The 14,429-nt window shown below is 46.1% G+C and overlaps 1 protein-coding gene across 1 annotated transcript in view; it reads right to left on the bottom strand.

Annotated features, from left to right (window-relative positions):
• Nucleotides 1–9,815, bottom strand: part of LOC307210940 (uncharacterized protein) — a 66,041-nt gene extending 56,226 nt beyond the window's left edge. The window contains exons 1-6 of the mRNA XM_079967144.1: nucleotides 9,156–9,815; nucleotides 8,205–8,300; nucleotides 7,805–8,035; nucleotides 6,546–6,568; nucleotides 4,914–5,035; nucleotides 3,915–3,947 (exon numbers count right to left, since the gene is read on the bottom strand). Coding sequence (XP_079823270.1) covers nucleotides 3,915–3,947; nucleotides 4,914–5,035; nucleotides 6,546–6,568; nucleotides 7,805–8,035; nucleotides 8,205–8,300; nucleotides 9,156–9,584 — 934 coding nt within the window. The 5' untranslated portion in view covers nucleotides 9,585–9,815. The remainder of the gene's footprint in view (nucleotides 1–3,914; nucleotides 3,948–4,913; nucleotides 5,036–6,545; nucleotides 6,569–7,804; nucleotides 8,036–8,204; nucleotides 8,301–9,155) is intronic.
• Between the last annotated feature and the right edge of the window lie 4,614 nt (nucleotides 9,816–14,429).

Raw genomic sequence — 14,429 nt, 5'->3', positions numbered from 1 at the left:
TATGACAAATGTTGGACAGAGGTAAAGAAAGATCTAGAAATATGGTCGAATTTGAAGCTTTCCTTGTTAGGCCGAATTGCAGTGATTAAAATGAATGTATTGCCTAGAATGTTATTTTTGTTTCAGACATTACAAATTGTGGATAAACTGGATTGTTTCAAGAAGTGGCAGAAAGATATATCTAAATTTATCTGGCAGGGCAAAAAGCCCAGAATAAAATTTAAGATACTTACTGATGTAAAAGAAAGAGGGGGGTTTGCCCTGCCGGATTTGAGACTGTACTATGAATCAGCAGCTTTCTGCTGGTTGAAAGATTGGCTACTTCTTGAGAATGCAGATATTCTGGATTTGGAAGGATTTGATAATAGGTTTGGTTGGCATGCATATTTATGGTATGACAAGGTTAAAGTTCATAAGGGTTTTAAAAACCATATTGTTAGGAAAGCATTATATAATGTTTGGATTCGGTACAAGGATTTGTTGGAAAATAAAACTCCTAGGTGGTTATCACCTATGGAGGCTAAGGAGGTGAAGAAACTTAATATGGAATCCAAATGGCCAAAATACTCTGAAATTTTAGAACAAGAAAGCGGTGAATTTAAACTACAGAGTTTTGAGAAATTAAAGCCCAAAGTGCGAGATTGGCTTCATTATTACCAAATAATGGAAACTTTTAAACAAGACAGGAAAATGGGCTTCCAGGTGGAGAAATCGAAATTGGAAACAGAATTGTTAGAACCCAATACTAAGAATGTATCAAGAATGTACAATTTGTTGCTGAAGTGGAATACAATAGATGAGACAGTTAAATCAGCCATGATTAAATGGGCACAGGACGTTGGACATGACATTATGTTTGCTGACTGGGAACAGTTATGGACCACCGGTATTAAATTTACGGCATGTAATGCCCTAAGAGAAAATATTATGAAAATGATTTACAGGTGGTACATGACCCCAGTTAAGCTTGCGAAGATTTATCATCTGCCCAATAATAAATGTTGGAAATGTAATGAGACTGAAGGTACCTTCTTTCACCTTTGGTGGACCTGCCCAAAGATTAAAGCCTTTTGGGAAATGATTTATAATGAAATTAAGAAGGTACTTAAATGTACTTTTCACAAGAAACCAGAGGCATTCCTCTTGGGCATGGTCGGCCAATTGGTGTTAAGGAAGGATAGGACTTTTTTTATGTACGCCACTACAGCAGCAAGGATTCTTCTAGCAAAGTATTGGAAGACACAAGAACTCCCCACGCTGGAAGAATGGCAGACGGAAGTGATTGACTTTATGGGATTGGCAGAAATGACCGGCAGAATCCGTGACCAAGAGAAGGAGACGGTGGAGGAAGACTGGAAGAAGTTTAAAGCTTATCTTAAGAACTATCACAATATTGATGAGTGCTAAAATGTCAAGGGGAAGGAAGATGCAGAATTGCAGCTGAAAATGTTTGAGGATTTAAGGCGAAATTGAGAAAGATAACAAACTTAAATTTAATTGGCTAAAAGGGTTGCTGAAAAACTGCAGAATAAGGATGCAAAAAGGGTGAGGTATGGGGAAGTCCGAGAAAGGAGGCTTATGAAAATGAGGTTAAGAATTTATATGTGTGTGTTTGTCTGTATTGGTTGATGTTTTTATGTTGTTGTTGTTGTTTTGTTTTAAAATTGGAAAACTAATAAAAATTATTATTATTAAAAAAAACAAATTGACATCTGTTACATTGTTGATATTGTTTCCTTTTGACTTGTTTTAATGCAACCCCCCCTGGGATCCCAGGATAAAGGGAGAGATACAGTAGAAGTCTCTTTAACTACAGTGGATGCTCGGGTTGCAAACGTGATCCATGTGGGAGGCACATTCGCAACCCACAGCGCCGCGTCTGTGCACGTGTGGGTTGCAATTCGGCGCTTCTGCACATGCGCAAAGCATGATTTAGCAGTTCTGCACATGCGCGAGCGGCGAAACCCGGAAGTAATCCGTTCTGGTACTTTCGGGTTCAGCGCAGTGTGCATTTAAATTACCGTATTTTTCGCTCTATAACACACACCCGACCATAACACGCATGTAGTTTTTAGAGGAGGAAAACAAGAAAAAAAATATTCTAAACGAAACAGTGGATGCATGATTTTTGTGGTTCATGCTGTGGCCACAGACATGTGATCTGACAGTGAGTTTAGAGTAGCCCAATGCAAAAATCCTGAGGATCCATGTGGATCCATGCTTTGTAACTACGTTTTAAGTGGGGAGGGAAGGAAAAGTACTCAAGGGACAAGGAACATGCGTGGGGTGGGTGGAGAAGGATGCTGCTAATAATGAAGAAGAGGGGTATAAGGGGAGAAGGCTTCTCTCCTCTCCCGCTTTGCTCCTTTAAAGCAAGCAGGCTCTGCTTTTCTCCCTCCTCCCTGCTCATCCCCGGCTTAGCAAGCTGAAAAATTTTACTGCTATTTAGCGAGCTGAGTGGGGAGGAGAGAGGGACAGAGAGCCTGCTTGCTTTAAAGGAACCAACCAGACAGGAGCCACTTACACTCGTGAGCGAAGGAAGGGGAACCATGGATCCTCTGCTTATGACTGCAGCAGATCCCCCCCGCCACCTGTAGGCATTCCCTCCATAACACGCACAGACATTTCCCCTTACTTTCTAGGAGGAAAAAAGTGAGTGTTATGGTGCAAAAAATACGGTACTTTATTAAAGCCAAACCCGGTAACACCTAGGAGGTGCTGTTCCCACCCTCACCTTCAATGCAAAGACGCCATCCTGGCTCCCCACACCAGATAGGCTATATGACTCATCTTTCTCTTCTCTGTTCCTCATATACGTAAAAAACGGCTTAGGAAAGTTAGTGTGACGTTAACATATATAAGAGAGTGCTGGAGGGGAAATAGTTAAATAGGTTGCACAGACAGGACCCAGGGGGGTGGAGTCAGTGGGTTTATAAAACCAGTTCTGGGAGGAGTTCTGGAAGACGTTGGTTGGGAGTTGTTGGTGGGTAGTGGGTGGGTTTTCGTGGGTTGGCTGGTTGGGAAAGGCAGTTGGTAATAGAGAGACAGTTAGGGCTGTGGGTTCTTGAGTGTGGGGAGGTAGAAGAGATAGAGAGAGGAAAATAAGACTAAGAAAGTAAAGAGCAACAACGTTTGGAATGCTGTAAAAGTTTTGTTTGTGTCTGAAAAACAATACACTCTTCTTTATTAATTGAAAAGCTGACTGAGACTGAAGTGATTTTACCAGGGAGGACTTGGTTGGTGGCAGCGGATTAGTGGTGTACGGGTCAATAGTCTGTGAGACGACCGGGGGCTCCGTACAAACGCCACAGTTGCCAGGTCTCTTGTTATTGTTGTCGCAGAGATTTCTGGCTAAATAGCAAAAAAATAGCTAGAAGGTATCTGGAGGTATGTCCCCCCACCAAGAAAAGAAAAAAGTACTAGCTAAAGACGATGTTATCAGGAGTCTGTCAAGAATAAAAATTAATGTTTGAGTGTCTAGCAAAGGAGGAGAAAGAGGGAGTGGAGTTTGGGCTCTATCGGCTGAGAACATGTCATGGTCTTGGTCCTGGCTGCCTCTCTCTGATGCCAATCTGCGGACTTGCCTGTTGTGAATGTTTAAGCTCTGTCTATCTATTGATACTGGTAAATAAAAAATTCAAAAAGGATGAAATGTCATAAGCCTCCAATGATATTCTTCAAAAGGAAACCTCTTTGAACTTCTCACTGACAAGAAAATTGGGAGAGTATAACACCTTAAGTACAATTTATCACTTCCTGAAAGTGACAAAAAACTGTAAAGGAGACATGAAAAGTGCAAAGGGGGACTGGACTGGGGGGGGGATGATGGACAGAAGATCCACAGTAACCTGGTCTTTTGAGAAGCAGATTCCATCACTCCTGAAACTGTTCCTCCTTTAAACCCTGACATTTACCTTTTCGCTGCTGAAGTCCAGATCTCAGTGTGTCTGGAAGAGAAAAGAGAACAGAGATTTAGCATCTTGCCACTGTCTTGATAACTCATCTAGTAATGACAATACGAACTCATGAGATTGTACAGTCATACCTTGGAAGTTAAATGGAATCTGTTCCGGAAGTCCATTCGACTTCCAAAACGTTCAGAAACCAAAGCACAGTTTCTCATTGGCTGCAGGAGTCGGGAGTTGATTTGTTTGGGAGCAAAGGCATTTGAGATCCAAGGTACGGCTGTAGTTTAAAGGTAAAGGTAAAGGGACCCCTGACCATTAGGTCCAGTCGTGGCTGACTCTGGGCTCATCTCGCTTTATTGGCCGAGGGAGCCGGCGTACAGCTTCTGGGTCATGTGGCCAGCATGACAAAGCCACTTCTGGCGAACCAGAGCAGCGCACGGAAACACCGTTTACCTTCCCACCGGAGCTGTACCTATTTATCTACTTGCACTTTTGACGTGCTTTCGAACTGCTAGGTTGGCAGGAGCGGGGACCAAACAACGGGAGCTCACCCTGTCGCGGAGTTTAGGTGAAGATACTTGGGAAATGGGTGAGATGCGTGAAAGCACCTAAGGCCTGGCTGAGAGATGTGAAGAGGTCAAGTACAACTTTTTACAGACAACTCGCAACTTATGTGAGGGTTGTACTCCATCTGAGATTTGGCATGTTCCCATAAGATCTTGATGGAGCCTCTCAGAGCCCTATAAACAAGGCAGAGGCGGAGCCCAGTAAACGATAATTTCTTGCCCGCTCTCTATTTTATAGCGATCCGCGTAAAGCTGTGATTGTGTAAAGAAAGCAGCATAAGCTCTGAGTCTTCACATGTGAAAGCATGGCTTTCTCTTTGAAAGAGAATAAATAAACTTCCATTTTTCCTGTCATGGCTAATAATCCGTATGACTTGGGAGCCTATCATGAACACTTCTAAACATCCATTAAACAATCCTTTCAGCCCTTCTTTATTACCTCTGAATTTTTCCATGACTCCCTCCAGGAAGGGATTTATATCGCAGAAGTCCCAGAGCCTCCACTTCAGGGCAGGAGGAAAAGCCACAGGAGGATCCTCTAAGTTCTCCTTCTCCTGAGACCTGGGAGGAGAAAAACAAAGTCAAGCCACAATCCTTTGAATTAAAAGAGCTTTCAGACAAGGCAGGGGGCTCATCCTGATGATAAAGGCATGATGGATATACGTTTATCCTGAAGACTTGGGAACAGGTTTTTTCCTATGGCAAAAGGGAGCATCTAGAGAGCACCTAACAAGTTGAAGGAAAACTGACACTCACTTGCTTCCAAAATATACTGAAGGAAATATATGAATATGAGACTGAAGGTAAATAATAAATAAATAAATAAATAAATAAATAAATAAATAAATAAATATTTTATTATTTATACCCCACCCATCCGACTGGGTTGCCCCTGCCACTCTGGGTGGCTTCCAACATATATAAAAACATAGTAAAACATGAAACCTTAAAAAATTTCCCTATACAGAGCTGCCGGGATGGCTTTTGTAAATCCAGGAAAGTCCCTGGTTTCTGCTTTCCTGGTTTCTAGTTTCAAGCTTTCCACACCTTGCCCCTCTTATAAAGAAGCTGATATATGCAAATATTAAAGAAGCTGATATATGCAAATTATTTTTGTGAAGAAAGGTGAACAATACTGGGTCTTTACGGAGTGATTTTAGGACTACAATGGGCCCTTCCTTAGGGCCAATGGTTAACTCGCCTTTCCTCTTCACAGACTCTCTGACCATTGACTACAATGGGCATTTCTGAAATATAAGGAAGTTCAGAATGCTTTAGAATGGCTTTTGCAATTAACATAAATGTATTTTAGCACAGCGGTTATATTATAAAAATGGTGAAAATATTAGAAATTAAAGCAGTGTTTTCTAAACATGGAAGATTCTCAAAATTCACGAGTGTTTGAATATGTTGCAGTTGTTGGGGGGACAAGGCTCTCAGCGCCTACTCTTCACGATGGCTGAGTCAAAGGCAGTGGTGCCTCTGAACCACAGGAGGGGAGTGTCCTCTGGGGCTCGGATCCTGATCACGGGTTTCCCACAGGCTTCTGGTTAAGCACTGTGAAAAGTAAATGCTGGACTAGATGGCCACTGGCCTGATCCAGCAGGGCCTTTCTCACATTCTTATGTCTGAGGAAGAACCTGCAGAAGCCAGAAATACACTGGATATTTAAGGGTAAGTTATAGTGAAGATATTTACAAGTACCTTTGGAGTGTTCCCCTCTTTTTGTATCAGTTGCAAAGTAAATGAATCCATCACAAAGAAAAGCCTTCAGAAATATGCAATGGAGAGGAACGAGGAATGGCTTCCTTCCCATGATTGTAGATGAGACCAAATGTGTCCCTATTTTTGTCTGTGATTTTGTGAAATGGACGATGGAGTCCTAAGCTATCTCTGGAAGGAGGAACTGGAGAGTGAGGTTCTTACTCTCAATCTTGTGAAATTTAAACCTTGTGAAATGGACGATGGAGCCCTAAACTATTTCAGGAAGGAGGAACTGGAGAGTGAGGTTCTCACCCGTTAAACAGGAACTTTTGTAGCATCAGAATAAGACGGGTTTTCCATCACTTACCTCTGCAAGAAGCTTCTGATATCCTGGAAGGAAAGAAAGAAAAAGATATCCATGGAGCCATTTCTGCAGAGAGTGCTGCGGTCAGTTATAAATACTAAGCAGCTGAAGTGGTGAGAGGTTAGCCAAGCACAAAAGACCCCCAATAAAATATGCAGTGCCATGTAATTTGGAATAACCATCAGATGGCAAAAGTCAGCCATTCCAGTGATGACGAATAAAAGGTCCCTTTCTTCTCTTTTGACCAAGTCATCCAAACACCTGAGAGATTCAATCCCACCTCCTTGATTTGCCATTTTGCCCTGCAGCGCATGCTGGTTCCGTGTTCACATGCAACTAATCAGTTCACTGTTATGTACATCCCACACTCAGTCATATCCTATGAACCACCCTGAGACTTGTGGGTATTGGGTGGTACACAAACTTATTTTAATAATAATGATGATAATATAATAGGTCACCCCCTCTCTGGCTGGACCCAAGACAGCATCTGAATGAAAAGATGTTGCAGTGCCAATTTGGAATGCTTGTGTTGGAGGCAGTATCGGTTGTTTTCAACTAGCTTTTACTCAGACACACTGAAATTAATGAACCTAAGATAGTCTACTCTGAGTAAAGGTTAATTGAATACAGAGTTCTATTGGCTTGTGGGTTTCCCAGAGACCTCTGGTTGGCCAATGGAAGAACAGGAAGCAGGACAGAAAGGGCCTGTGGTTTGATGTAGTAAAAATATTGGGGGGTGGGCAGGTAAGCTCCGTCCCACATAATCAATCACAAGATACAGTATACACACCCCATTTCAAAACAAATGTCCATTATTGGGGGGGGGGTGGTCCTCTCAAATATTTCATTGTGGTGTCAAGGGACCTCAGCCCCTCAGAGTTGGCTCCTGTGCCAGGGCTGACACCTTTTAGCATTCATGTACTGCTTGTTTCTCTGACAACAGTATTTTTATGTGGGGAAGGATTAAGAAATGCTTGTACAGGGGTACCTCAGGTTACGTACTTAATTCTTTCCGGAGGTCCGTTCTTAACCTGAAACTGTTCTTAACCTGAAGCTCCACTTTAGCTAATGGGGCCTCCCACTGCCGCCGCACGATTTCTGTTCTCATCCTGAAGCAAAGTTCTTAACCTAAGGTACTATTTCTGGGTTAGTGGAGTCTGTAACCTGAAGCGTCTGTAACCTGAAGCGTAAGTAACCCGAGGTACCACTGTAGTCTGAAGCAGCACACTCCACCCTCTTGCATCAGGATGAGGCCTGACCTGCAGGAGTTCACTCGCTGGTTCCTGAAGCTTCTTCTCCATCTCCCGGATGAGGCTGTCAAGAGAGGAGAGTTCCCCCAAGAGTCTGGCCAGGTGCTCCTCCCTTTTCTTTGCAATCTCCTTCTCCACTTCTGCCATCTGGGCCAGAATACGTTTCTCTTGTTCTTCCAGAAACTGGCGCAGTCGCCTGATCTCAGCCACCAACTTCCCCTTCTCTGCTTCCATTTGCTTCTGCAGCAGCAAAAACAGAAAAAGGAAGAGAACAGCAGGCCACTATCAGGCATAATGTTGCAGGATGAAGAGGCCAGATACCAGAATTCACTTGGAAGGGCATGTCTGACATTTTAGAGAGATTTAAGACTACAGCACTTTTTCACCTTCAAATAACAGTGATGCTTACAAGCAGGTCTTGGCTTTCCTTTTCTGCATCTGCTTTAAACATCAGAATTTTCTTTCTCTCCTTCCTCACATTGTCTAGGCATCTGCTGATCTGATCCTGAAAAGAAAACAAAATCCCAGCTGGGTTGCTTTTTCGAGCGTTTTAGTAATATCAGGCAACTGAATCCTATGCTTGCTCCCTGCCCCACATTCCCGGCTCCTTCCGGAGGTTCCCCTTCATTCCTGCCCCCTGCCTTGCCCCACCTTCCAGTTCTAGGAGATTTCACTGGGAGCTGCTTCCAGAGGAAGAACTGTGGGGAGTGACTCAAATATGCTGCAAGGGGAGATAGAGGGAAATTAACCCCTCGAAAGATGATGAAACGTTTATTAATTAGTGTTTTCAGAAGTTTCACAGGGCTGCACAAATGCTCCTGCTAGAGGGAGTGGGGAGAATGCATTATTTCAAGAGTATCTTGGCATCATTCCTGTTTTGCAGGGGGTTGGACTAGATGACCCTTGGGTACCTTCCAACTCTTAAGATTCTGTGATCTTGCAGGCCTGGCTTGCCTACAGCTATTCCATCCCCCGAGCAAATCCAGAGCAGAGGCGTAGCATGGGCCAGCCTGGGGGGCGCCTGTCGTGAGCTGTTGCGTCCTTCGCGCAACGTCTTCCATCTGAAGGACTCAGCAGGCTCGCACCCTGCCAGCCACACACACACAGCTTTTGCAAATCTCAGAAAGCGGTGCTGGGCTCGCAGTGCACCGTGAGACTTGCACCCCTCAAAGAAAGGCAGCATGGGCCACGTTGGTTGGCCAAGCTCCCCACTGCATGGCCGAGCAGGCGGCACAATGCCTCCCCTCTTAGCCCCAGTTACTGGGGGTCGCTCCACTGGCACAACTTGTCCCCATGGGGTTCGGCATGCCCCGGGCACCAGCATGGAACGCTACGCCACTGATCCAGAGTGTTTTCCTACCTTGTACTCCTGGGACGCCTCCTCTATAGGAACCGCCTCGTGGCTTTTGTGCTCCTTGGCTCTGTCACAAACCAGGCAGATGGGGGCTTCATCCTCCTTGCAGAACAGCTTCAGGGGCTCCTGGTGCTTCTCACAAACTCTCCCCTTTCCTTCTGCCTCCTCTTTTCTGCCCAGAAGGCTGAGTTTCTTAGTTATTTCCACAACATTTGCTAGCTGCAGGTTTCGCCTGATGCTGCCTTGCTCCACTCTTTTCCTGCACTGAGGGCAGGAAGCCTCTCCCTCGGATTTCCCCCAATACTGGGTCAGGCAGGATCGGCAGAAGTTGTGCCCGCACTCTGCGATGATCACTGGATCTTGGAAATACTCCAGGCAGATGGAGCAAGTGGCTTCCTCGCAGAGATCCACGACAGGACTCCCAGAAGCAGCCATGGCCACCGCCCCAGGGAGAGAAGTTGGTTTCGTTTTCACTTTTCCTTCTGCAAATGTGCCTGTTTCCCTTCCAGGAAATTCAGACTCAATGCGTCCTGATCTCTGCTGATGTGGAGCTGGGAAGTTAGCTGGAGCAGAGAGCCTCTTTCGTGTAGAGGAAATGAATTCCTTTATTTTAAAAGGAATGCTCTTGGTGGCTGCTCGTTTAAGGAACCATTTCCAGTGAGAGCAGGAAAGTATTTTTTGCTCCATAAGACTCACTTTTTCCCTCGTAAAAAGTAAGGGGAAATGTGTGCGTGTCTTATGGAGCGAATGCAGGCTGCACAGCTATCCCAGAAGCCAGAACAGCAAGAGGAATCACTGCTTTCACTGCGCAGCGATCCCTCTTGCTGTTCTGGCTTCTGGGATTCAGAATGGTGGGGTTTTTTTGTTTTCCTCCTCCAAAAACTAGGTGCGTCTTGTGGTCTGGTGCGTCTTATAGAGCGAAAAATACAGTAATTTCTTTATTTAAAAAGGAATGCTCTTGGCGGCTGCTCGTTTAAGGAACCATTTCCAGTGAGAGCTGGAGAGAAGTGAAGTTGTTTTCCCCTAACTTCACATGAGCCTCAGACTACTTTGAAAACCTAACTCCATTTCCTCCATTTCCTCCATTTCCCCTAACTCCATTTTCCCAAATTGCTCCATCTCCAGCTCTTAGCCTCAATGTAAAGAGGAGAAGCAGCCCAACTCTCCATCACGGTGCCTATTTTTAGTGATTTTGGACAAAATCGCCAGCCTCACTGATAATGTGAAAAAACACTGCCCCCGCCAGGAGAAGACTGAGATTGCACGGCATTTTTAGCAATATGAGAAAATTGTTTCCTTCATAATCAAAAAATGACTGGGTCCTTTTTAATCTGCTATGAAGACCCAGTGAAGCTGAAAGGAGGGAGAGCCAGGGCAGGGAAAAGGAAGGACGTCTCTTCACACTGGATTTTGTGGGATTCCGATTAATTTTGCCATGTGCAGAAGGGCTCGAGGGTGACATGACGGAGGGGATCCCAGAGACCGAGGCTGACAAGTGGGCCGATGCCTGGAAAAACAAACTCAGGCCCTCTTTGGAAAAAGGTGAGTGGTGGGGAGGTACAATTAGAGTTATAGAAAATGTGGCAAAAGTGGACAGGAATACGATTCTCTCCTTCGTAGGCTGTGAGCTAAAGTTCTTGTATGTGCCAAATGCTGTAACACTCCTAATTTTGGTGCCTTTCCATAGGAAAAACCTCCTGTTTTGGGAGGTTTGTAATGCTTGATGTTTTTATTATGTTTTAGATGTGCTGTAAGTCACCCAGAGTGGATGAGGAAACCCAGCGGATGGTTGGGGTATTATTATTATTTTATTACTTTAAAAGTGTGCCCTAAGGTAAAGGTAAAGGTAAAGGAAAAGGAAAAGGTAAAGGGACCCCTGACCATTAGGTCCAGTCGTGGACGACTCTGGGGTTGTGGTGCTCATCTTGCTTTATTGGCCGTTGTGGGGATTCGAACTGCCAAACTTCTGATCATCAAGCCCTAGGCTCTGTGGTTTAACCTACAGCGCCACCCACGTCCCAAAGTGTGCCCTATGAGTCTGGTGTTGCAGTGCTCATCTCGCTTTATTGGCCGAGGGAGCCGGTGTACAGCTTCCAGGTCATGTGGCCAGCATGACTAAGCCACTTCTGGCGAACCAGAGCAGCGCACGGAAACGCTGTTTACCTTCCTGCCGGAGTGGTACCTATTTATCTACTTGCACTTTGACATGTTTTCGAACTGCTAGGTTGGCAGGAGCTGGGACTGAACAATGGGAGCTCACCCCATCGCGGGGATTCGAACCACCGACCTTCTGATCGGCAAGTCCTAGGCTCTGTGGTTTAACCTACAGCGCCACCCGTGTCCCAAAGTGTGCCCTACTCATAGGTTAATAGTTTGCATGCTAAACATGCAGTCCTTGATCTAACACCAATGACATAATGTCCCCCACCCACCTTTAACTGATGAATGAGTGGGAAGAGAAAGAGAGGCAAATGCTTTTTATATTTTTGGGCAGAGCCTGCATCATTTTGAAAGGTCTGAGAAATAATAGGTTATGATTGGTTGGAGGTTCTAGTCTATGGAAGGGGGCAAAATAAGTGAGTGTGGGGACAAAGCAATTGGGGTTGTCTACAGGGCCATTTTTGGGGGGACACTTTTTTGGGGGGACACGGGTGGCGCTGTGGGTTAAACCAGAACCTAGGGCTTGCTGATCAGAAGGTTGGCGGGAAGGTAAACGGCGTTTCCATGCGCTGCTCTGTTTCGCCAGAAGCGGCTTAGTCATGTTGGCCACATGACCCGGAAGCTGTACGCCGGCTCCCTCGGCCAATAAAGCGAGATGAGCGCTGCAACCCCAGAGTCAGCCACGACTGGACCTAATGGTCAGGGGTCCCTTTACCTTTTTACAGGGCTGTTTTAAGCGTATCCGGCGTGTGGTGCAAAGTGTTGGGATATCAAGCCTTTTATCAGAGGAACTGGAAACAATCGTAGGCACCCGGCTTGATTCCCTGATGACCTCCCTGGCTGCATTCCCCAGCAGGCGCAGGCAAGGTCTCGATCGGCGATTCTTCTCAAACGTGAGAAGAACACACCCCTCTTTCCTGCTCCCCCCCCCCCCGGGCAGGGGAAAAAGATAGACAGAATCGTATTTACATGCCTTTATTTCTGTCTTTGCAGCGTTACAAAAACATGACTGCTCTCTTCAAACACCAGCAGTATAGTAACAAACACTTCCTGGATAGGAATAAACGGAAGAGCTCATATTACATTCTGAGCTAATTCCGGTGCTTCGCACTGTGAATAGACTGCCCCTCTGATTCCCACGGAACAGTCCCAACATTCCCATCATGTTTACCTCTCAAGCTAGCAGTTTGCAGCTGCATTGCATCCATATCCATATCCACCCCATTTCCCAGACTTGTCAACCCTTTATTTAGGGAGGGAACACCAGCAGAAGCGGAGGAAGCCTCAGCAGCTGGAGGGTGGCTCCTCCGGCAGGGAAGAGGTGGAGGCGCCTCCGGATTCAGCTGGCTGCTTCGTGCCCCACGGCAGGCGGAGGCTCTGAGTGGGTACTGCTTCGGCGCAGCATGGCAGAGGCAGACAAGGGCGGCAAGGTGATCCACCTCAACCCGTTGGGCGAGTGAGCACACCAAGCGAGCAGGCCTGCGCCGAGCAAAGGCGTGTGTACCGCTCCCGCTGAGCATCGGCTCAGTTTTTCCCATTTTAGCCTTCTGGCGCCCTGCAGAATTTGGCGCCTGCAGGCTAAAAGGGAGCCGATGCTCAGCAGGAACAGCACCCTCACCCTCGCTCACTCATTCGGTGTTCCCCAGACTTTCGCCTGGTGCCCTCCAGAACTTGGCACCCTGCGCCACTAGTGTGTGTGGGTAAGACACCCCTGGTTGTCTAGTCAGAACAGATTTAATTGACCACATGAACCACCATATGAAAGAAGGTTCAAAACCTGGGTAAATATAATACAGTGGTACCTCTGGTTATGAACTTAATTCGTTCTGGAGATCCATTCTTAACCTGAAACCGTTCTTAACCTGAGGCCGTGCTTTCGCTAATGGGGCCTCCTTGCACCCAGGGGCATAGTTTGCTACCAGGAGCAACTACTTCTGGGTTAGCGGAGCTCGTTACCCGAAGCATTCGCAAGGAGGACAATACGTAACTCAAGGTTCCACTGTACAGTGGTACCTCAGGTTAAGTACTTAATTCGTTCTGGAGGTCCGTACTTAACCTGAAACTGTTCTTAACCTGAAGCACCACTTTAGCTAATGGGGTCTCCTGCTGCCACTGTGCCGCCAGAGCATGATTTCTGTTCTCATCCTGAAGCAAAGTTCTTAACCTGAAGCACTATTTCTGGGTTAGCGGAGTCTGTAACCTGAAGCGTATGTAACCTGAGGTACCACTGTATATGCATTTGTATATACAGAATCTGGGAGCGAGCCGTTGTATCAAATGACAGCCTCTACGCTGTCTTGGCAGTGAATCTTCCCTCCTGAGCAACCAATAAATGAAATCTAGGTGTCTGATCAAAGGAATTTCTACCTTGAGCTTCCTTACCTGGGGAAGCCTCCTGCAGGCCAGAGTGTGGGCTTTCTAGGCAGGGTGGCCTTGAAGTTCTGCTTTTTTGGGGGAAGTTTGGCTTTGTCCCCCAGGAGCATTTCTCAGCAAAAGCTTATCTGGCAGTCCTGTTGAAGCCAAGAGCTGGCTCGGTCGTTGTCTTGAGGGCTGTTTGCACACACGCGTGTTCCTCACACGCTTCCTCAGTGCTCAATGCCTGGCAGCTTAACACACAAACTGACTCCACAGGGAAGCATGGAGTCAGGGGTGCTGTGCAAGTGGCTCTTGTGGCGACTGATTCATCACAAGCCTCCATGAGACCTGCCGTCGTCCAGTGAGGGACAGACCTCTGTGAAGCAGCTTGAAGTACCTGGATTTCCTTTAAGGCTGTGGCTCTAAGCATATTTATTTGGGAACAAGTTCCATTGCGGGAAGGGGACAGAGAGAAGGGACAGCCCACGCCAATGTCTTTGGAGGGTGGGACAAATAGTCCCGAGATCTTAATGCTCCCACTTGAATTCATTGTGAATTGGGCAGGTGAGCTTTTAACCAAAGCTGGAAAAGTGCTCTGTGTTTGTGAGAGACAGCTGCATTGATGTGCCGTTGGGTCGCTAGACGTGGGAACTACAATGTCTACTGTGCATGCATGAGGTGAGAATGAATTCACTGTAGGTTCCTGTGGAACGCCCTCCCATCAGATATCAGATAAACAACTACACAGCGTTCTGGAGACATCTG

The sequence above is a fragment of the Podarcis cretensis genome (assembly GCF_951804945.1).
Source record: "Podarcis cretensis genome assembly, chromosome: 2".
Lineage (NCBI taxonomy): Eukaryota > Metazoa > Chordata > Lepidosauria > Squamata > Lacertidae > Podarcis > Podarcis cretensis.
The sequence above is the reverse complement of the archived record's forward strand: the minus strand, read 5'-3'. Positions and strand labels throughout refer to the sequence as shown.